This window comes from Bombina bombina, chromosome 3, assembly GCF_027579735.1.
Source record: "Bombina bombina isolate aBomBom1 chromosome 3, aBomBom1.pri, whole genome shotgun sequence".
Lineage (NCBI taxonomy): Eukaryota > Metazoa > Chordata > Amphibia > Anura > Bombinatoridae > Bombina > Bombina bombina.
The window spans coordinates 1,196,794,444-1,196,817,639 of record NC_069501.1 but is presented as its reverse complement, the minus strand read 5'-3'; the positions used below and the strand labels follow the sequence as shown (position 1 = coordinate 1,196,817,639).

At 38.2% G+C, this 23,196-nt stretch overlaps 1 protein-coding gene across 2 annotated transcripts in view; it reads right to left on the bottom strand.

Moving 5' to 3' along the window:
• Positions 1-23,196, bottom strand: part of NOX4 (NADPH oxidase 4) — a 719,402-nt gene that overhangs the window by 240,446 nt on the left and 455,760 nt on the right. For both annotated transcript variants that reach the window (XM_053708631.1, XM_053708630.1), the window contains exon 13: positions 2,288-2,369. In XM_053708631.1, the coding sequence (XP_053564606.1) occupies positions 2,288-2,369 (82 nt within the window). The remainder of the gene's footprint in view (positions 1-2,287; positions 2,370-23,196) is intronic.

Below are 23,196 nucleotides of genomic sequence, written 5' to 3'. Positions count from 1 at the left end.
TTTTACTATTGGGGGGTGTTTGTATTTTTTTGTACAGGTAATAGAGCTGATTTTTTGGGGGCAATGCCCCACAAAAGGCCCTTTTAAAGGCAATTGGTAGCTTATTGTAGGCTAGGAGGTGTTTTATTTTGGGGGGCTTTTTATTTTGATAAGGCTATTAGATTAGGTGTAATTCTTTTTTATTTTTGATAATGTGGTTTGTTTGTTTTCATAATTTAGTGTTTTTTATTTTTTGTAACAGCTTTTTTTTTAGGTAATTTAGTAATTTTTAATAAGGTTAAATAGTAGATTTAAATAATTTGAGAAGGGTTAGATTTTTTTTATATGTAATTTAGTTAATTTAATTGCTAGTTTAATTTAATTGTAGGATAATAGTTAGGGTAGGTTAATTAATAGTTTAAAAATAGTTTATTTTAATTCTACAGGTAAGTTTTAATTTATATTAAGATAAGGATGTTGTAATTTTAATTTAAAGTTAGCTGGTTGTTAGGTTTAGGGGTTAATAGCTTAATTTAGTTTATGGCGATGTGGGGGGCTGGCGGTTTAGGGGTTAATTGGTTTAGTTAGTGGTAGTGATGTGGGAGGCCAGAGGTTTAGGGATTAATACATTTATTTAGTGATGGCGGGGTCCAGGAGCGGCAGGATAGGGGTTAATAACTTTATTCAGGTTGCGGCGATGTTGGGGGCGACAGATATGGGGTGTTTAGACTCTGGGTTTATGTTAGGGTGTTAGGTGTAAACGTAACTTATTTTCAACCATAGAAATCAATGGGATATCTGGCAGCATCAAATATAAGCTTTAGGTGCTTTCAGACTCCCATTGAAATCTATGGCATCCGCGGCCTCCAGGGTGGCAGATTGAAAACCAGGTACGCTGGGCCGGAAGAGCGTACCTGTTAGAAATTTGATAAATGGGAAAAGGTGTCAAAGAGTCGAATGTGTATTCGGAACATCTGTAATAACGTAAGCATCGATCTGCATTGGAGTGAGACCGGCAGATCGTATGTTACGTCACAAATTTCAACATTTGCCGGTCTGTAGGCTTTGATAACTAGGTTGGATCAAGCTTACAACAATTACACTGCAGAATTCCGGTGTATTTGCGGTTGACGGCTTGATACATATCCCCCATGGTTTAGAATTAGGGTTAATGTGTCAGTGTTATAGTTGGAATTGGGTAAATAGTGTTAGGGATAGTCTATGGTTAGGACTAGCATTAGGTTTAAGGTTAGAACTAAGTTTTGGGCTAGAACTAGGGCTAGGGTTTTTGCTACAGTTTGGGTATGGACATTATTATAGCTAGGGTTAGAGTTAGAGGTAGTGTAAGTGTTAGGGCTAGAGTTAAGGTTAGGTTTAAGGCTAAGTCTAGGGCTAGAGATAGGGTTAAGGTTAGGAATAGACATATAGATAGGGTTAGCGTTAAGGAAACTTACAATCTAAATAACACATCATGTTAGTAGCCTTTCTTTGAACAATCTCTAAATAGAATGTTGGCTTAGTCTCACTAAATTAAAAAAATGTTTTTTTTTTAGTCATACCAAAATAAAGGGTGCAGTAGAAAAGAAAATTACAAAATAAAAGTATAAGTATTGACAAATCACCCTACACTTACACATGCACCATGGACTAGTAAATATGCATAATCAACAAATGCATGATAAAAAGACAATGTACTTAATCTAAACTTCAAATGAGTAGTAGATTTCTTATCGGACAAATTTCTGTTTTGTCTATCTCCACTCCTGTATCATGTGACAGCCATCAGCCAATCACAAATGCATATACGTTTATTCTGTGAAGTCTTGCACATGCTCAGTAGGAACCGGTGACTCAAAAATGTGTAAATATAAAAGAACTGTGCTCATTTTGTTAATGGAAGTAAATTGGAAAGTTGTTTAAAATTGCATGTTCTATCTGAATCATGAAAGTTTAATTTTGATTTGAGTGTCCCTTTAAGCTCAACACATTTTTAGCTTGCATAATGCAAAATAAAATTAAAGAAGCTTTTTGTTTGCATGAAAAGAATTAGGTTAAAGCAGTTTATTTTTTTGAAACTAAGAGGGAGTACACATCTGGTCTGTGAAATCAGAGCACACTGATTGATAAAGATAATTCCCAATGCTCTATTTGTGGATATGCCTCAAAGCATAAGAACAAAAAATATTTTATTTTTTTAGCAAAGGAGCATCCACTATTCAAAAAAAGAAAACTGTAAAATGCTCTCTTTAAACACCACTGATTTTTATGAGTTTAAAGAGTAAGCATTTTTTGTTTAGAGGATACTTACTTTGGATGTTTCCTTTGTTGAAATACTGGAAGAATTTCAGTACCTTGATTGCAGTAAGAAATCAGTAATTGACGAAATTGCTCTGTAAAAAGAACATTTTAGGTAAAGTGAGAAATTAGTGATCGAAAGGCAGGTCAGGAGGCAGCAGGGGGTTATATATGAAAGTCAGCAGAAACAATAGTAACATGCAGAGCACAGACAAACTGACTCAATACATGGGCCAAGTGGTGTGTGACAAACAAGATGACCTGTGGTCATTGTCCAATTACTGCATGAGGCAAAACCTTTACCTAGCTGCAGATTCTGAAAAAGATGAAAAACGTGGTGTAAAAATGTTAGTGTGAAGATTTTATTTTTTGAGTTTAGTGAAGAAGCTAATTTTTGCAATAAGGTCCTATACCAAATGTTTTTGTAACAAACTGGAGTATAATACCAGCAATCACAATTGCAACTGAATGTAATTATGTGTGTTCTTATCTATAAAACCAAGATAGGCTTAAAGGGACAGTTTTTTCAAAAACTCTATCCCCTTTAATTTGTTCCCAATGATTACCTGCTGGAGGGTATTACATAGTGAACAAGTATTTCCTATACCCTTATATTGACATTTTAAATAGTTGATTTAGCTTGTGGTATCCCCAACTATTCTGAAAGTTTCTGGCCTTAGGTCAAGCTCTAGATAAGCTGTGCAAACACAACCAGCAGAATAAATTACACTCCCAGTGGGGTATAGAAGAGATAAGATAATAAAATGTTAATTTTCCATTTCTCTCTCCAAGTATATGTCTTTAGTTTACAGAAAGATATAAGATAAAGAAACATGTATATGTACACAATGTGATAAAGTAATAAGATCTGATTATACCTATAAGTTCAACCCATTTTCGGTTTTAATGTTCTTTTATTGAGGTTTTGCACATGTTTCAACAAGTCATTTGAATTCATGATACATAGATCAAAAGATGCAATAAAACAGTAAACTACAAACAGTAGATAGGAAATGATAAACTATGCAATATGCAATCTGACCGCCTTCAGGAACCTCTTTTTTGTATATAGTGTTTTCATGTGAGTGGCTAGTGAAAAGACCACTTGTGGACCATTTGGTTGTGTATAACGGCACTCTCATGGTAACCACAAGCTGGTCGCTTTTGGACCAATACTAGAGAAATGACTGTATCATGTATGATGTAACGTCACATACTAGGAATATAGATCAATAAACAAATAACATTAGACTTATATGACATAATGATAAAATATTTACGTATTTAGTAGAATTGAAATATTGGTGAAAAGAATTGGAAAAACAGAATTTATGCTTACCTGATAAATTACTTTCTCTTACGGTGTATCCAGTCCACGGATTCATCCTTACTTGTGGGATATTCTCAATCCCTACAGGAAGTGGCAAAGAGAGCACACAGCAAAGCTGTCCATATAGCTCCCCTCAGGCTCCGCCCCCCCAGTCATTCGACCGACGGTTAGGATAAAAAGGAGAACCATAGGGTGCACTGTAGTTATTTTAAAAATTAAATTTGAAACTGACTTAATTGTCAGGGCGGGCCGTGGACTGGATACACCGTAAGAGAAAGTAATTTATCAGGTAAGCATAAATTCTGTTTTCTCTTACTTGGTGTATCCAGTCCATGGATTCATCCTTACTTGTGGGATACCAATACCAAAGCTTTAGGACACGGATGAAGGGAGGGAACAAGTCAGGTAACCTAAACGGAAGGCACCACTGCTTGCAAAACCTTTCTCCCAAAAATAGCTTCCGAAGAAGCAATAGTATCGAATTTGTAAAATTTGGCGAATGTATGCAGTGAAGCTTCAACAGAAGCCTCATTCTTGAAGGCCCATGTGGAAGCCACAGCTCTGGTGGAATGAGCTGTAATTCGTTCAGGAGGCTGCTGTCCAGCAGTCTCATAAGCCAATCAGATGATGCTTTTCAGCCAGAAGAAAAGAGAGGTAGCAGTCGCTTTCTGACCTCTCCTCTTACCAGAATAGACAACAAACAAGGATGATGTTTGTCTGAAATCTTTATTTGTTTTTAAATAGAATTTTAAAGCACGAACCACGTCAAGATTGTGTAAAAGTCGTTCCTTCCTAGAAACTGGATTAGGACACAGAGAAGGAACAATGATTTCCTGGTTAATATTCTTATTAGAAACCCCTTTTGGAAGAAAACCAGGTTTGGTACGCAAAACAACCTTATCTGCATGGAACACCAGATAGGGTGAATTACACTGCAAAGCAGACAATTCAGAAACTCTTCGAGCAGAAGAAATGGCTACTAAAAACAAAAATCTTTCCAAGATAATAACTTAATATCTATGGAATGCAAAGTTTCAAACGGAACCCCTTGAAGAACTGAAATAACTAAATTTAGACTCCATGGAGGAGCCACAGGCTTGTAAACAGGCTTGATTCTAACTAAGGCCTGTGCAAACACCTGAACGTCTGGTACAGCTGCCAGGCGCTTATGTAACAGGATAGACAGAGCAGATATCTGTCCCTTTAAGGAACTAGCTGACAGACCTTTCTCCAATCCTTCTTGGAGAAAGGACAATATCCTTGGAATCCTAACCTTACTCCACGAGTAACCCTTGGATTCACACCAACAAAGATATTTCCGCCATATCTTATTGTAAATTTTCCTGGTGACAGGCTTTCTGGCCTGTATCAGAGTGTCTATAACTGATTTAGAGAAACCACGCTTAGCTAGAATTAAGCGTTCAATCTCCAAGCAGTCAGTTGCAGAGAAACTAGATTTGGATGCTTGAAAGTACCTTGAATTAGAAGATCCTGCCTCGATGGCAGTTTCCATGGTGGGACCGATGACATGTCCACTAGGTCTGCATACCAAGTCCTGCGTGGCCACGCAGGCACTATCAGAATTACCAAAGCCTTCTCCTGTTTGATTCTGGCTATTAGCCGAGGGAGAAGAGGAAACGGCGGAAAGACATAAGCTAGACTGAATGACCAAGGCGCTGTTAAAGCATTTATCAATGCCGCCTTGGGATCCCTGGATCTGGATCCGTAAAGGGGAAGTTTGGAGTTCTGACGGGACGCCATCAGATCCAATTCTGGAATGCCCCATAGCTGGGTCAGCTGAACAAAAACCTCCGGGTGGAGTTCCCACTCCCCCAGATGAAAAGTCTGACGACTCAGAAAATCCGCCTCCCAGTTGTCTACCCCTGGGATGTGAATTGCAGATAGATGGCAGGAGTGATCCTCCGCCCATTTTATGATCTTGGATACTTCCTTCATCGCTAGGGAACTCTTTGTTCCTCCCTGATGATTGATGTACGCTACAGTCGTGATGTTGTCCGACTGAAATCTGATGAATTTGGCCTCCGCTAGTTGAGGCCACGCCTGGAGCGTATTGAATATCGCTCCCAGCTCCAAAATGTTTATCGGGAGAAGAGATTCTTCCCGAGACCATAGACCCTGAGCCTTCAGGGAGTTCCAGACCGCACCCCAGCCTAACAGACTGGCATCGGTCGTGACAATGATCCACTCCGGTCTGCGGAAACTCATTCCCTGAGACAGGTGATCTTGAGACAACCACCAGAGAAGAGAGTCTCTGGTTTTCTGGTCCATTTGTATTTGAGGAGACAAATCTGCGTAATCCCCATTCCACTGTTTGAGCATGCACAGTTGCAGTGGTCTGAGATGAATTCGGGCAAAAGGGACTACGTCCATTGCCGCAACCATTAAACCAATTACCTCCATGCACTGAGCCACAGAAGGCCGAAGAATGGAATGAAGAGCTCGGCAAGTATTCAACAGTTTTGACTTCCTGACCTCTGTCAGAAAGATTTTCAGGAAGGGAACCCTTGTGAACGGGGACAGAGAACTTTTTTCTACGTTCACCTTCCACCCGTGAGACATTAGAAAGGCCAGAACAATGTCCTTATGAGCCTTGGCTCTGTGAAAAGACTACACCTGTATTAATATGTCGTCTAGGTAAGGTGCTACAGCAATGCCCCACGGTCTTAGTACTGCTAGAAGGGACCCTAGCACCTTTGTGAAAATTCTGGGAGCGGTGGCCAACCCGAAAGGAAGGGCCACGAACTGGTAATGTTTGTCCAGAAAGGCGAACCTTAGGAACTGATGGTGATCTTTGTGGATAGGAATATGTAGATACGCATCCTTTAGATCCACGGTAGTCATATATTGACCTTCCTGGATCATCGGCAAGATTGTCCGAATGGTTTCCATCTTGAAAGACGGAACTCTGAGGAATTTGTTTAGAATTTTTAGATCCAGGATTGGCCTGAAAGTTCCTTCCTTTTTGGGAACTACGAACAGGTTTGAGTAAAAGCCCAGTCCTTGTTCTGCAATTGGAACTGGGTGTATCACTCCCATTTTTAGAAGATCTTCTACACAGCGTAAGAACGCCTGTTTCTTTGTTTGGTCTGAAGACAAACGAGAAATGTGGAACCTTCCCCTTGGGGGAGAATCCTTGAATTCTAGAAGGTACCCCTGAGCAACTATTTCTAATGCCCAGGGATCTGGAACGTCTCTTGCCCAAGCCTGAGCAAAGAGAGAAAGTCTGCCCCCTACCAGATCCGATCCCGGATTGGGGGCTACCCCTTCATGCTGTCTTGGTAGCAGGAGCAGGCTTCTTGGCCTGTTTACCCTTATTCCAGCCCTGCAAGGGTTTCCAGGTTGCTTTGGGCTGGGAAGCGTTATCTTGCTTTGCGGCAGCAGACGTTGCAGCAGGTCCGCTCCTGAAGTTGCGAAAGGAGCGAAAATTAGCCTTGTTTTTGGCCTTAAACGGCCTATCTTGTGGGAGGGCATGGCCCTTGCCCCCAGTGATATCTGAAATAATTTCTTTCAGCTCTGGGCCGAATAGGGTTTTCCCCTTGAAGGGAATATTTAACAGTTTCGTTTTGGACGACACATCCGCCGACCACGATTTGAGCCAAAGCGCTCTTCGTGCCATGATGGCAAAACCTGAGTTTTTCGCCGCTAGTTTAGCTAATTGGAGAGCGTCATCAGTGATAAAAGAATTAGCCAGCTTTAGAGCATGAATTCTATCCATGACCTCATCATATGAAGTCTCCCTCTGGAGCGACTCCTCCAGGGCCTCGAACCAAAAAGCCGCTGCAGTAGTTACCGGAATAATGCAGGCAATTGGTTGAAGAAGAAAACCTTGCTGAACAAAAATTTTCTTCAGCAATCCTTCTAATTTTTTATCCATAGGATCTTTGAAAGCACAACTGTCCTCTATTAGTATAGTTGTATGCTTAGCAAGTGTTGAAACAGCCCCCTCTACCTTAGGGACCGTCTGCCACGCGTCCCGCCTGGGGTCATTTATGGGGAACATTTTCTTAAAGATAGGGGGGGGGGACAAAAGGTACCCCTGGTCTCTCCCACTCCCTAGTCACAATATCCGCCACCCTCTTCGGGATCGGAAACGCATCAGTGTATACAGGGACCTCTAAAAACCTGTCCATTTTACACAATTTTCTGGGACCACCATGGGGTCACAATCATCCAGCGTAGCTAAAACCTCCTTAAGCAGGACGTGGAGGTGTTCCAGCTTAAATTTAAACGCTAAGGAATCTGACTCTGCCCGCTGAGAAACTTTTCCTGTGTCAGAAATTTCTCCCTCAGACATACCGTCCCTCACTGCTACTTCTGAGTTTTGTGAGGGTACTACAGATAAATCATCCAAGCTTCTGATTGCTCATCCTCTGTATTTAAAACTGAGCTATCGCACTTTTTTGGAAAAACTGGCAGTTTGGATAAAAATGCTGCAAGGGAATTATCCATTACTGCTGCTAATTGTTGTAAAGTAATAGGGGCCAATGCGCTAGAGGTACTAGGCATCGCTTGCGCGGGCGTAACTGGTGTCGACACATGGGGAGAGGAAGAAGGACTATCCTCATTACCCTCTGTTAAGGAATCATCTTGGGCTACATTTTTAAGTGTCACTGGATGGTCTTTAAAATGCTTAGATGTTTTAGCACACTTTACACATAAATGCAATGGGGGTACCGCCATGGCTTTTAAACATAAAGAACAAGGTCTATCTGAAGGCTCAGACATGTTTGACAGACTTAGACAGCACTACAATATAGAAAAAATCACTTTTTGAAAAAACGTTACTGTGTCTTTAAATAATAAAAAGCACACACTTTTTTACCAAATCACCAAAAAACATCCGATCTTTATGAAATTTTCACCACATGATCCTAATGCTTTGAAATGATTGCACACAAATGTTCAAATCAATTAACCCCTTATTGCCCAAACCGGAGCCAATTGAATTAAACAACCGGTTTAACACACTACAGCACGGTGCCACAGTCTTTGCTGTGGCCCTACCTTCCTTTTGGGTTATTTGTAGAAGAAAAATAAGCCTCCCTGATGTCCTCCTGCACTCTCAGGACTCTACACGTGAAGCTGCATGAAGCTGTCTTGTAAATCAACTGTGCAACTGAGGCGTGAAAATGAGGCCCCCTCCCTCTTCATTCCAGAGTTATGGGGCCTTCCTGAGTCAGACTAGGTGTCTTATAATATGCCAGGCGTAATAAAAAACCCAAAAGTGTTTCCAACGTTTCAAACACTTGAACAAATATAAGATTACACTAATAAAGTAATCGATTTAGCCCATCACAGTGTCTACCAGTATTTAAGCCCTTAACTGAAGCCATCCTTCTATACTGCGTCTCAGAAAATGGCTTACCTTCCCTCATGGGGATTTCTGTCAGTCTTCTAGCATTACCAGGTCTTGTTTGAAAAAAATGACTGAGCATACCTTAAGCAGTTAAGCCTGCAAACTGTTCCCCCCAACTGAAGTTCTCCGGTACTCAACAGTCCTGAGTGGGAACAGCAATGGATTTTAGTTACAACATGCTAAAATCTTTTTCCTCTCAGCAGAAATCTTCATCACTTTCTGCCTCAGAGTAAATAGTACAAACTGGCACTATTTTAAAATAACAAACTCTTGATTGAAGAAATAAAAACTACAAATCTAACACCACAAACTCTTTACCCTCCCGTGGAGATGCTACTAGTTAGAGCGGCAAAGAGAATGACTGGGGGGGCGGAGCCTGAGGGGAGCTATTTGGACAGCTTTGCTGTGTGCTCTCTTTGCCACTTCCTGTAGGGATTGAGAATATCCCACAAGTAAGCATGAATCCGTGGACTGGATACACCAAGTAAGAGAAAAGTAAATGTTGTATAATAAGGATAAAAGAGCAATGATACAGGTGTGTCAAACTATATATCAGTGTGTGCCCATCTATGGGCCCTAGCATTGTATTGTATTATAAGAACATATAGAATTTAACAGTGGGTAAACACGGCTTGGTATTGAAAAGGGGAAGGAGGGTCAAATTAGAGCAAAACCTCATTGTATACAGATTTCTAGTGGTGATATATTAGGCCGCTAAATGATGAGAGAAACCTCATGACTCTAAAAGGCTTAACACTTAGACTTATTTGCCTTTAAGGTATAAGTAAGCTAGTGTAACCGGCCTCTGAGATCTTATTTGTGCCCTAGAAGCAGTACCAAGTCAAGAAACCTTGTGGTAATTAATTCTTTTCATATACTGAGAACAAAATTCTCTGTATTATAGAATTGCTATCTCTTCTATCAGAAAGGGGAGAGTGAGGGTTCTAATGGTGTATGTATGTTACATTGGAAACTTCTGATTTAGGGCGTAAGTAATAGGCTTTCCTTAGGGAGAAATGGCCAAAAAAGTGTGAGAACTCCCAAATTGACTATGCAATCACCACTATAGCCAGTAGGACTCCCAAATAAAGAAGTAATTTATAATTCTCAATTAAGAGAGCCACAGTATATAATTGGCATCAATTATCAAACATAGCAAAATGTCTTATTGCCTCGGCCGTAGGCAATATTGTTAAATATACACAGTACTATGATTACATATTGATCACTTAATAGAAGGAAATACATAAACATCAGAGGAGTTTATATGACGCCTAGCAGCCTTACACAAGTTACGATTTTATAGGTTTGTCACACTCGTGAAGGTTTGAGGAATTGCTTAATCTTTGCCCGGGTCCCATCGGGCACAGGGCATCACACCCAGACATACCTACAATCAATCGACTCCCCACCATCTCCAAAGGGCCAGCTACATCTCCTGGTATATGTGAGGCCAAAGGGAGGTAAGTTGCATGTATCTGGCGTAGGATAGTGGTATCAACACTTCATTGTTTAGAGGGTTGAGCTGTGGGTGTCTGTGTATGTACTTTATAATCCACTCGCTCCACCATTGCTGTTGAAGACTCTTCCCTGTACTCAAAGCTGCATTGTATCCCATTCCTCAGGTCATTAAACTAGCTTTTATGCGATGTTCGAATTTCGCTAGGAGAGCCCTTATTTCGGTATGGAAATCTTCCATTAAAAAGTGTCAGAGCTGATATTCCTTGGCTGGTTTAGCAGGTTTACCGTTGCTAGAGAAATCCAATGTGCAACATGGCGATTCTTACCTCATGGCTGCACTTAGAAGCGTATGTTATCCTGATATCTCCAGAAATGGTGTATTTCTGTTCTCATTTAGTGCATTAAGAAAGTATCTGAGGTCTTGTTCATGAAAAGAGTAATTCAAGGCTGATATTGTATAGTTAATCCATGAAATTATATCTAAGAGCCAGGAGCTGCATAGAAACACGTCTGGTCTCCTCAGCAGTTGGCTCCGCCCCCCAGTTCAACCCATTTTATTAGGTTGTGGCTTCAAAACACAAAATCAACTAATTCATATACACAAATAAACCTTTTTTCATACATTTTATACTGCATTTGGTAAAAAAAAACTAATTGGAAACACATTAAGGGAAGACATATTTTACAGTATAAAAGGGAGGAAGGCATAGGGAAAACGTTTTTAGATAATTTGGATTACATACAAAGGTAAAGAGAGAGACTCATAAAAAAGACTGAGAGACCAAAAGGAAAATGTCTTAATACTGTGTTGCCGATTTACCAAATGACGTGCTGTTATGATTCACTGTAGCAAATCATGTCCACTCGACATCGCTGAATGCTGACAGCATACGCTGTCAGCATTTAACATTGCACAAGCTTGTGCAATGCTGCCCCATGCAGATTTGCGGCCAATCGCTCACTAGCAGGGGTTTTCAATCAACCCGATCGTATCTGATCGGGTTGATTGCTGTCCACAGCCTCAGAGCAGGCAGACCAGTTAAAGGGACAGTCTAGTCCAAAAAAAACTTTCATGATTCAGATAGGGCATGTAATTTTAAACAATTTTCCAATTTACTTTTATCACCAATTTTGCTTTGTTCTCTTGGTATTCTTAGTTGAAAGCTTAACCTAGGAGGTTCATATGCTAATTTCTTAGACCTTGAAGGCCGCCTCTTAAGAATGCATTTTAACAGGTTTTTCACCACTAGAGGGTGTTAGTTCACGTATTTCATATAGATAACACTGTGCTTGTGCACGTGAAGTTACCTGGGAGCTATCACTGATTGGCTAAACTGCAAGTCTGTCAAAAGAACTGAAAAAAGGGGCAGTTTGCAGAGGCTCAGATACAGAGGTAAAACATATATAAATATAACTGTGCTGGTTATGCAAAACTGGGGAATGGGTAAAAAAGGGATTATCTATTTTTTAAAACAATATCAATTCTGGTGTAGACTGTCCCTTTAAGAAGCAGCAGTCTTAAAGGAACAGTTAAGTCCACAATAAACTTTCATGATTCAAATAGGGCATGTAATTTTCCAATTTACTGTTATCACCAATTTTGCTTTGTTCTCTTGGTATTCTTAATTGAAAGCTAAACCTAGGAGGTTCATATGCTAATTTCTTAGACCTTGAAGGCCGCCTCTAATCTGAAAGCATTTTGCCATTTTTTCACCACTAAAGGGGCGTTAGTTCATGTGTTTCATATATATAACATTGAGCTCACGCACGTGAATTTACCGAGGAGTGAGTCTGCAGAGGCTTAGATACAAGGTAATTACAAAGGTAAAATGTGTATTATTATAACTATATTGGTTATGCAAAACTGGGGAATAGGTAATTAAGGGATTATCAATCTTTTTAAACAAAAAAATATTGGTGTTGACTGTCCCTTTAAGACCGCTGCTTCTTAACTGCTATTTCTGGCGAGCCTGAAGGCTCACACAGAAACAGGGACATCAGGGCCTTGATACATTGGGCCCTGTGTATTCATAATGGGATAAAAAGCAAGGGTCAAACAGAACTTTATTCACTCTGATCTGGTGAGATTGTCTAAGTCTTGTAAGTTTTCTTACCTGTTTTAGCTGTTACAATTCTTCTACCCTTTTATTGAGTATAGGGATATGAAACCCAAAAATGTTCTTTTGTGATTCAGACAGAGCATATAATTGTTAAACAGTTTCCAATAGACTTCTATTATGCAATTTGCTTTGTTCCCATGGTTTTGTTGTGGACATGACAGGAAACAGTGCTGCCATCTAGTGCTCTTGCAAATGAATAACAACCATGCAAAACAGCTTCCCATACAGTGTACCAGACATGTCCATGCTCATGAGCTTTACATTGCTGCTTACCCAGAGAACAAAGAATATTTCATAATAGATGAAAATTAGAAAGTTGTTTAAAATTGCATGCTCTATCTGAATCATGAAAGAAAAAGTTGTATACAAATAAAGATACATATATACGTGCAAGATATGTGGCTTATAATGATCATTTGTCATAATAACCTTGCTTGCAAGATTACTCTCTGTCCTCCTAAATATACTGGACTACCTGTAAATGGGCAATAGTGGTAGGCAGGATCACACAACAGCATTTGCTAAAGCTCTGATTCATTACCTTTCTACAGGTAGCCCTCAGATTACGCCGGGGTTTGGTTCCAGAAGGAATGGTTGTAAATCGAAACCATTGTAAATTGAAACCCAGTTTATAATGTAAGTCAATGGGAAGTGAGGGAGATAGGTTCCAGGCCCCTCTCAAAATTGTCATAAGTAACATCTAATACATTATTTTTAAAGCTCTGAAATGAAGACTTTAAATGCTAAACAGCATTATAAACCTAATAAAATAATCACACAACACAGAATATATAATGAAACTAAGTTAAATGAACAAAAACATTTGCTAAACAGCATTATAAACCTAACAAAATAACCACACAACACAGGCTTCACTTGCATTTTTCTGCAAACAGTTATTTCTATACATTTCAATCTGGACTGATTTATAGACCGGAAGATCTTGTTCCTTTGAAATCTGCTCAATAGCTCAGGTCTGGTTAAACTGATTAATTTCAGCTTGCTTGGCTTTGCTGCAACACAAGCGGACAGCTCCACCTACTGGCTATTTTAATAAATGCACTGCTCTCAATAGTAGTCACAACGGTGTAAATTGAACTGTTGTAAAACGAGGGCCACCTGTATATATATATTTTTCATAAGTGATTTTTATGCCCTTGACTGCCAGTATTATACAAATCAATACATTTACCTGTGCGGCGGCCAGTAACACACACACTTCTGTGATTTAAGTTGCCTTGCCTGTCAGTTGCACATAAAGAGCAGTATTTTTTACACTAACCATAGTTGCCAATATGGGGCCCCATTACATATGCGACGTCGCCTGCAAAAGCCGGCAACGCTGGTTTTTGCGTGGGTTTGGTATCCTATATACAGCGCCGCAAATAAATGCGGCACACATATTTCACCCGTCGCCCTTAATTTTTACTCCTATAGGCTAACATGGGACCGCGTCGTAAATCGGTATCCAATATCTGGACTTACGTGGCGAAAATTGAGAAATCTTACTCCATTTTTACCTCGCCATAAAAGGCAGTCGTAGCAAGCCTTACGCTGAGTATGGGAGCACCATAACTCACGAAAATGCCTGCAAAAATAAACTAACACTTAACGCATGCGCAATGTCTATCTACCCCCACTGCAATAACTAATAAAGTGTATTAACCCCTATATCCACCATCAAACCCACACCGCAAGTAATAACTAAATTATTAACTCCTAAATTCGCCAACCCCAACATTGCAAACTACCTATTAAAACTATTAACCCTTAATCCGCCATTAACCCACAACGCAATACACCTATTAAAGTATTAACCCCTAAACCGCCAAAGCCTGCAACGCAGTAAACCTATTAAAGTATTAACCACTAAACCGCCAAAGCTCACAATGCAATAAACCTATTAAAGTATTAACCCCTAAACCGCCAAAGCCCACAACACAATAAACCTAACCCCTAACCAAACCCCCCTAATCTAACCCCCCTAACCTAACACCCCCTAAATGAACCCAAATTACCTAATTTACAAAATACTAAAGTTACTATTAAATTAAAAAAACCTAACACTACTTTAAAAATACAAATAAAGTAAGTATAAATTAAAGTGACAGTCTAATCAATATTCTGGAGTAGACTGTCCCTTTAAGCTACAATTACAGAAAATAAAAAAAATCTAAGATTACAGAAAATAATAAAGAAAATTACAAAATTTTACAAATATTATACATAATCCCTATGAAAATATAAAAGCCCCCCCAAATAAAAACACCCCCTAATCTAATAAACTACCAGTAGCCCTTAAAAAGGCTTTTTGCAGGGCATTGCCCCAAGATAATCAGCTCTTTTTCCAGAAAATACACAACCCCCCCCCCCCCCCTAACAGTAATACCCCCCACCCACCAAACCCCCCCAAATAAAATAACCTAACACTAAAAACCCTAAACTATCCATTGCCCTGAAAAGGGCATTCTGCTCTTTTACTGCCCACCCTATCTAAATCAAATAAAAAAAAAATCCCTTAAAAACCCTAAATCTAACCCCCAAGTGGTCCTCACCTGTCCTGAAGTCCGGCGGAGAAAGTCCTGTTCCAGGTGGTGAAGTCTTCTTCCAAGCATCAACCTTTTCTTTCTTCTTTTAGGAACCAGACGGCGCGGAGCAGAGGGCGGAGCTGAAGACCGATGACCATGGAGCTGAAGACCGGTGACCCTGGAACTGCAGACCGGCGAGCCTGGAACTGAAAACCTGCGACCACAAAGCCATGGAGCGTGGAGGGTCCTCTTCATACGATCTCCGCCGTACACTGAATAGGAATTCAAGGTACACAATTAAAAATGGTGTCCCTTGAATTCCTATTGGCTGATTTGAGCCTTCAAATTCAAATCAGCCAATAGGATGAGCCAATGAGAGCTACTGAAATTCTTTTGGCTGTTCAAATCAGCCAATAGGATAAGAGTTACTGAAATTCTATTGGCTGATTTGAACTTCAAAGGAGTAGTAGATTTTTTTTTCTGACACATTTCAAAGTTATGTCTATTTTCACTCCTCCTGTATCATGTGACAGCCATCAGCCAATCACAAATGCATAAACATATATTCTATGAATTCTTGCACATGCTCAGTAGGAAAAAAAGTGTAAATATAAAAACTGTGCAGATTTTGTTAATGGAAGTAAATTGAAAAGTTTTTTAAAAAAAAAATTGCATGCTATATCTGAATCATAAAAGTTTAATTTTGACTTGAGTGTACCTTGAATGTCCAATACTTTTGTGTAGATTACTCGACTGTGTAGTAAATATAGAACACCTGGCAATCTGACACAGTAGATTTGCATAATCAACAAATGCAAGATAACAAGACAATGCAATAGCACTTAGTCTGAACTACAAATGAGTAGTTGATTGTTTTCTAACAATGTTAAGTTATGTCTATTTCAACTCCCCCTGTACCATGTGACAGCAATCAGCCAATCACAAATGCATACACGTACCATGTGACAGCCATAAACCAATCACAATTGCATACACACTTATTTTGTGAATTCTTGCACATGCTGGTGACTCAAAAAGTTTAAATATAAAAAGTCTGTGCACATTTTGTTAATGGAAGTAAATTGGAAAGTTGTTTAAAATTGCACGCTCTATCTGAATAATGAAAGTTTCATTTTGACTTGAGTGTCCCTTTAAATAAAATGCCAATGTGATGGGCATGTTTATTTGTAGATATTTACGCTCAGCAATTAGTATACAGGGCAGCAGCAGACCAACCATAATCAACCTTTTCCCATGTCTATTCAAATTAAAGGAAAAGCTCATGAAAAGTATAGTGCTTTAAGCAATGCAACTTTCACTCTTAAAGCTACAGAAAACACCTTTAGATTTTTATATGAAATGTTTAGTTACGTGTAATGAAACAACGTTGCAATATATTTTTGTTATTTATTTTGCCTCCTTTTCATATAATTTTGCTCTAAAAGTCAAGCACTTTCTAATTCTCAAAACATCACATGCACCCTGCTGTCTTCTCAAGGTTAATCCTGCTACATTTATGAGCCTAATGGGCTTTATGAAATAAAAACTGCAAAACAATTAATTTTACACTAACTTTATGACCATGACTAGCAATATTGTCTGCGGACTAAAGCCCAGAATGGCTCCTCCAAATAAATAATGTGGGTGGAGTTTGGCTATTGAAAATTAACTGCAGTAAAAAGAATGTTAATTTGTTTTAAACACATTAAGGGGTCGAATTATCGAGCTCCGAATGGAGCTTGATGCTCCTGTTTCCACGCAAGCCTTCAGACTCGCCGAAAATAACAGTTAAAGCGTTTTTTAATTATAAAAAAGAAAAAAGTCCATACCCCCCACACATTTAAAAACATAAACTAATATATGGTTTGTATCAAGACTGCAAAATAAATGGAAAAAAAAAACATAAAAGAAAACAGGAAGATAAAGTGATGATCTGAAGCTGAAAGTCCCAATACACAAGGGAAATATGTGGAGGAATATTATGAACTGGTTGACCAGCCATCTGAGAAAAGCTATAGCAACTACCTCAGTAAGTTAATTTTAGATAGATGGCTAAACTGAATATAAAAGACAAATAACAAATGTAGTTTGAGGTCTCCAACCAATTGTTCTCAGCAGTGTGGATGTTCCAGATATTTTTTCTTATTCCAATTTTTTTATAAAGATAAATAATAAAAATAATATCTAAGTCCACTGTTCTATACTCATATAAATATTTGATAAAAGATTTGCAGAGTTGGTTTGTATTGTCTGTTTCTGCAATCTCTTTCTTGTAATCACAAATAGAATATATATAGAGAGAGAATATTTCTTAGCAGCACTTTGTATCAGATAGACATATAAAATATGGTAAAAACAAAACCATGCAAAGATCTTTCTGTTTTAAGAACTCATTGTCATATGTGTAACTCGCTTTTGAATGGCTGCAATCTGGCGGTTTTGATTGTCATCAAGATTGATATAAATTCAAAACTTCATCAGTATTTGAAAAGTGATTCCTCTACAGAAGAAATATTTGAAATAAAATAAACAATACAAGGTTCGGTTATAAAGTGACAATTTGACACAATTTACAAATTGTGGGGCAGATTTGTGCGAGAGCACAGCTTGTCAATTTGGCAGAGAGGGTGAAGGAAGCAGCGTTTTATAAATATCAGTTGCAGGCTCAAATTAGTGAGCCTGCAACCGTTCAGGCATTCACATCATGATAAATAAAGCCCCTAATATGCACATATCCACAGAAAGCTTTATATGTACTGTATTTGTGCTTACACTTGTGACTATCCTGATTGGATTCTGCTGTATTAAATTAAAGGTCAATTTTTTTCTTTTTCTAAAAAATAATTCACTGCAAACTTGCAAAGTATCAGAAACTAGCATAATATCAAACCAATGACACTTAAAAGCTTATATTTTCTAAATAACATCTTTATCAATAACAAGCAAAACAATATGCAATGATATTAATATACATATATTTCATTCCTGGAAGTAGAATTGTTCACAAAAATAAACTAACCTATATAGTGGAAATGTCATGTTAATAAAACCACATTAGCTTCACAAGATGAATATTTAGACTGAGGCAATGGATTGCATCTGGCTGGTTTTTAAAAATATTTTCTGTATATGAGACAATAACCTATTTACAATATGCTGAAAGATGTTAATTAACAGTAACCAAGATTACAAGTAGTGCGCTAAACCCAGTGCGTAAATAACGCAAAAAAAATAGTGATATCGCACTCTCCATAGCGCTGCCATTACTGTAAAACCACCTTTTGTTGTGCGATATGTTGCGATAAGCTCCATACCGCACAAAAGCCAAGGCCTGATTTGATGTGCTCGTGCACATTTTCCCCCATAGACATCAATGGAGAGAAAGTGTTAGAAAAAAAATAACACCTGCGATCGCGGAATGGCGATCGCTATAACGCAACCCCATTGATGTCTATAGGGAAAATAAGGTCATATATAAAGCTAACACCCTAACATAAACCCCTAATCTAAATACACCTAATCCGCCACCCCCCAAAATTGCTGACACTAATTAAAGTTATTAACCCCTAAACTGCCGCACTCTGACATTGCTGACACTAAATAAACATATTAACCCCTAAACCGCTGCTTCCCATATCGCTACTAATAAATATAACATTATTAACCCCTAAACCACCTGCCCCCCACAGCGCTACTAATAAAATAAAGTTATTAACCCCTAAACTGCCGACCCCCCACATCGCCAACACTAAATAAACATATTAACCACTAAACCGTCGCCCCCCCCATTGTCAACACTAAACTAAACCTAATAACCCCTAAACCATCGGCCCCCACATTGCGAAACACTAAATTAAACTATTAACCCCTAAAACTAACACCCCCTAACTTTAAATTAAACTTACAATATAACTATCTTAAAATAAATAGAAACTAACCTGTGAAAAAACAACCTAAGATTAAACTATAAATTAACCTAACATAACTATTTTAAAAAAATAAAATAAACTAAAAATAAAAAAAAACTGTATTACAATATTAAAAATTCCTAACACTACGAAAAAATGTAAAAAAAAACAACAATACAAAAAAACACTAAAATTATAAAAATTAGAAATAATCTAACATTACAAAAAGAAAAACACTAACATTACGAAAAAGAAAAAAAAATCTAAGATCACAAAAAATAATAAACAAAATAATCCAAAATAATAAAAATGAAAGCAATATATACAAACACTCCTTCTCACAACTCAAGGCTAGTACTGCTGAGCCAAGTAGCAGCGTTTCAATGAGCAAGTCACAGGTGGTATTGGTGTGCCCCTCTGTTTTTAGTTAGATAAAACACTTTGCAAGGCAGATAAGGAACAGTATAAGGAAACTGGAAAAGGACTGCGGATCTCTCACCAGAATGGTACCATCACTGTACCTCTGTGCACGGGCTGGGTCCCTGTTCCTTCGGACTCCTCTGTCCACTCTCCTGTTTGACGCAAGCACAATCAATTCACCTGCTCCGTGGTCTATGCCGTATTGCTTCAGTACAAAACGGCTGACGTCAGACTCTCACCCCGTCGTCCAATCGGGTGTAAGCTAAGGCTCAATTCTCTCCAATTGCAGTGCGGCTGCCAAATTCAAGTGCCAAGGTTCAAGCTGTATGAATAATTGCACAGCAGAAAGACCAGGGAAACAGCGATCCTCTAAAAGCACTTCTTTATTAAGATAGTCAGGAAAACATCAGATGCTGAAACACCAGTAGATAGGAATGTCAGACAAGGCACTACTCCATCTTACACGTTTCGTCTACTCCTGCCTTAATCATAGACAAGATTGGCTAGCTATTACCCAGCCTTATATACTCTATAATCGCATACCATTGGTTAAAACTGACACACCTTCCTAAAAAAAAAAATAACATTGGAAAACTCTCCCTGAGCTACAAGCTATAAACATAATGTCTGACTTAGCTAGTCACATACCACAAATACTGACTTTGGAATATTGTAACTGATCTCCCTATACAATATTATATTCATATTGTGATAACTTTGCATAATTAATTTATACAATTGGTGGCATAAGATGATGTGATATCCTCTACATACCAGTGTACTGATATCATTTGAAGTTAGTAACAATTGCAATCGCAATATAAAATACATGGCAATAGATATATAGAAATATATATGCATTCTATACAGACGTGAACAAATCCCTGGTGACTTAATCAGTTACTCGAAAGGTCAAAACTGATTATTCACAAAATTCAATAAAGTTCACTATACATTCGACATGAAAAATGTTTACAACTGCAGAAATACACAAAGGCGGTTGGCACATAATTACTTTAAAAGGGAGGAACTTTTAAGTTATTTTCCAGAAATGAATGACATCGCAATCAATATTGAAACCAAAGAGTCTCCTTGTTCTGAGTTTGAAAATCCAGAATGCTTTTCGCAGCAGCAATTGAGCTGATCTATCACCTCCCCTCAAAGGGTTATGAACCCCTTCAATAACCTGCCACACAAAAGATGAAACATCACCCCCGTGTTCGGATATAAAATGCCTCGAGGGGTCTGAGCATTCATCATTGTTGGAGATGTCACTAAGGTGCTCTCTGATTCTAGTGCGGGCCTCCCTGGAGGTACAACCCACATACTGACCGTCACACAGAGTGCATTATACTAAGTACACAATAATATGTCTCAGAGGGGTGCAACTTGTTTTCGAGGCGTGCATATTGGCAATATGGTGGTCCCAAACATGCTTAAAAACAAAAGTAGTAATGGTAATAGCTGGCTTAAGATAAAAGGGCATTATAAATGTCATTATGCGAAATGCACAGCCTGTACACATTGTAAGATTACCACCCAATTCCAATCAAGAAATACTAATCAGGTGTTTGATCTGACTAGCTGCACTAATTGCAGGACAACATCTGTTGTGTACTTAGTAGAATGCACACTGTGTGACAGTCAATATGTAGAATCAGAGAGCACCTTAATGACATCTCCAAGAATGATGAATGCTCAGACTTCTCATTTTATAGCCAAACACAGGGGTGATGTTTCATCTTTTGTGTGGAAGGTTATTGAATGGGTTTGTAACCCTTTGAGGGGAGGTGATAGATCAGCTCAATTGCTGTTACGAGAAGCATTCTGGATTTTCAAACTCAGAACAAGGAGACTGTTTGGTTTCAATACTGATGGTAATGCCAAAAATTTCTGGAAAGTAACTTAAAAGTGCCTTTGTGTATTTCTGCAGTTGTAAACAGTTTTCATGTCAAATGTATAGTGTACATTTTGTGAATAATCAGTTTTGACCTTTTGAGTAACTGATTAAGTCACCAGATATTTGTTCACGTCTGTATAGAATGTGTATATATTTCTACATATCTATTGACATGTATTTTATATTGTGATTGGAATTGTTACTAACTTCAAATTATTTCAGTACACTGGTATGTAGAGGGTATCACATCATATTGTGCCACTGTATCATATGTCCCTGGATGTCATGTTAAAATTAAACCTAATCTTATAGCTCTATAAAAATATAAAAGCCACCCCAAAATAAAATCACCCTGTAACCTATCAATAAACTACCAACAGCCCTTAAAAGGGCCTTTTGTAGGGCATTGCCCTAAGTTAATCAGCTCTTTTACCTACAAAAATGACAAGTTCCCCCCTAAAGGTTAACCCCCTCCCCCAACCAACCCCCCAAAATAAAAAAAAACATAAGTCTAAAAAAAACCTAAGATACCCATTGCCCCTAAAGGGACATGTGTAGGGGCTTTGCCCTTAAAAGGGCAATCAGCTATTTTGTGCCCATTAAAATAAAAAAAATGCCCTAATCTAAAAAAAAAAAACTAACACTAACCCCATAAAATCTACTCACAGTTCCTGAAGTCCAGAAGTCCAGGTAGAGCAAAGTCTTTATCTAGAGTGGCACCATCTTGTATATTCTTCACGGAGGTGCGGCGCGGTCTTCAGCGATGCTCAGATCCAGAGCGCTGGTCCTCATCTGGAGCGCTGGTCCTCTTCAGCGGCCGTGGTCTTCAGCGACGTGGATCCTCCTCTTCATGTGATCGTCTGCCGCACACTCAAGCTTCAATGAAAGGTACCCCTTTTATATTGGGGTACCGTTGCATTCCTATTGGCTGAAATATTCAAATCAGCCAATAGGATGAGAGCTGCTTAAATCATGTCCGTCCGACATTTGATAAATCTACCCCTTTAAGTTGACTTTAGCTTATATTTTCCAGTCTTTTCCTTTGTAATTTATTTTTTGGGGATTTTCTTACTTGATATTTTTTAAATTTATGCCTACATTAAATTAGTTAACTTACAATTTTCTATTTTTACCAAACCAAATTGCCTTTCACCAGTTTTTTAAACATATTTTCACGTTTCCTTAAACAATTATTTTTTGTTGTTGTTACTTTTATATCCTAATGCTCTGTGTAAAATTGTTTAAATATTGTCCATTTATTTTCTTCATTTTTATTAAAGACTACTTTCTTCATTTTTGTTTTTTAATTAAGTAACTTGACCATTACATTACCAACCATTTTAAATGTGTAATTGAATCTTTAGGAGTTCAAGTTCCTGTTAAAGCAAACGGAATTAATAAATGTTAAATAATCTGGCCTAAAGTGAGAATATTATTTAGAAAATAAGGTCCTTTGCAAATTTAGCCAGGAGAAATATAATATTTATAGACTTTTATTATTTTGTACTTTGAAATAGCTTTAACAATAAAATCAATTTTCTTGGTTTGTTAGATAACAATTATATAATTATTATTTTTTTTTAAATAAATATTTTAAAAAAAATTCAATAGGACATTGTATATAATGTTGTCTCTGCATCCAATTAGAACAAACTAAGCTGTCATCTACATTCAGTGAACCATAAACAAGTCCGGATATCCATGCATATTTTTATTCCCTCTAACAGGAACATGAAATTCACAAATGCTCTTGAAGGTAAATGTCTAAATCCAGACAAGAATCATCCAAACCTACAACTTAAAATATAAACTTCAGGAATGTTTAAGTTGACACAGTAAGCATACACAAACACTAGTATTACAGAAGATGCCAATCAA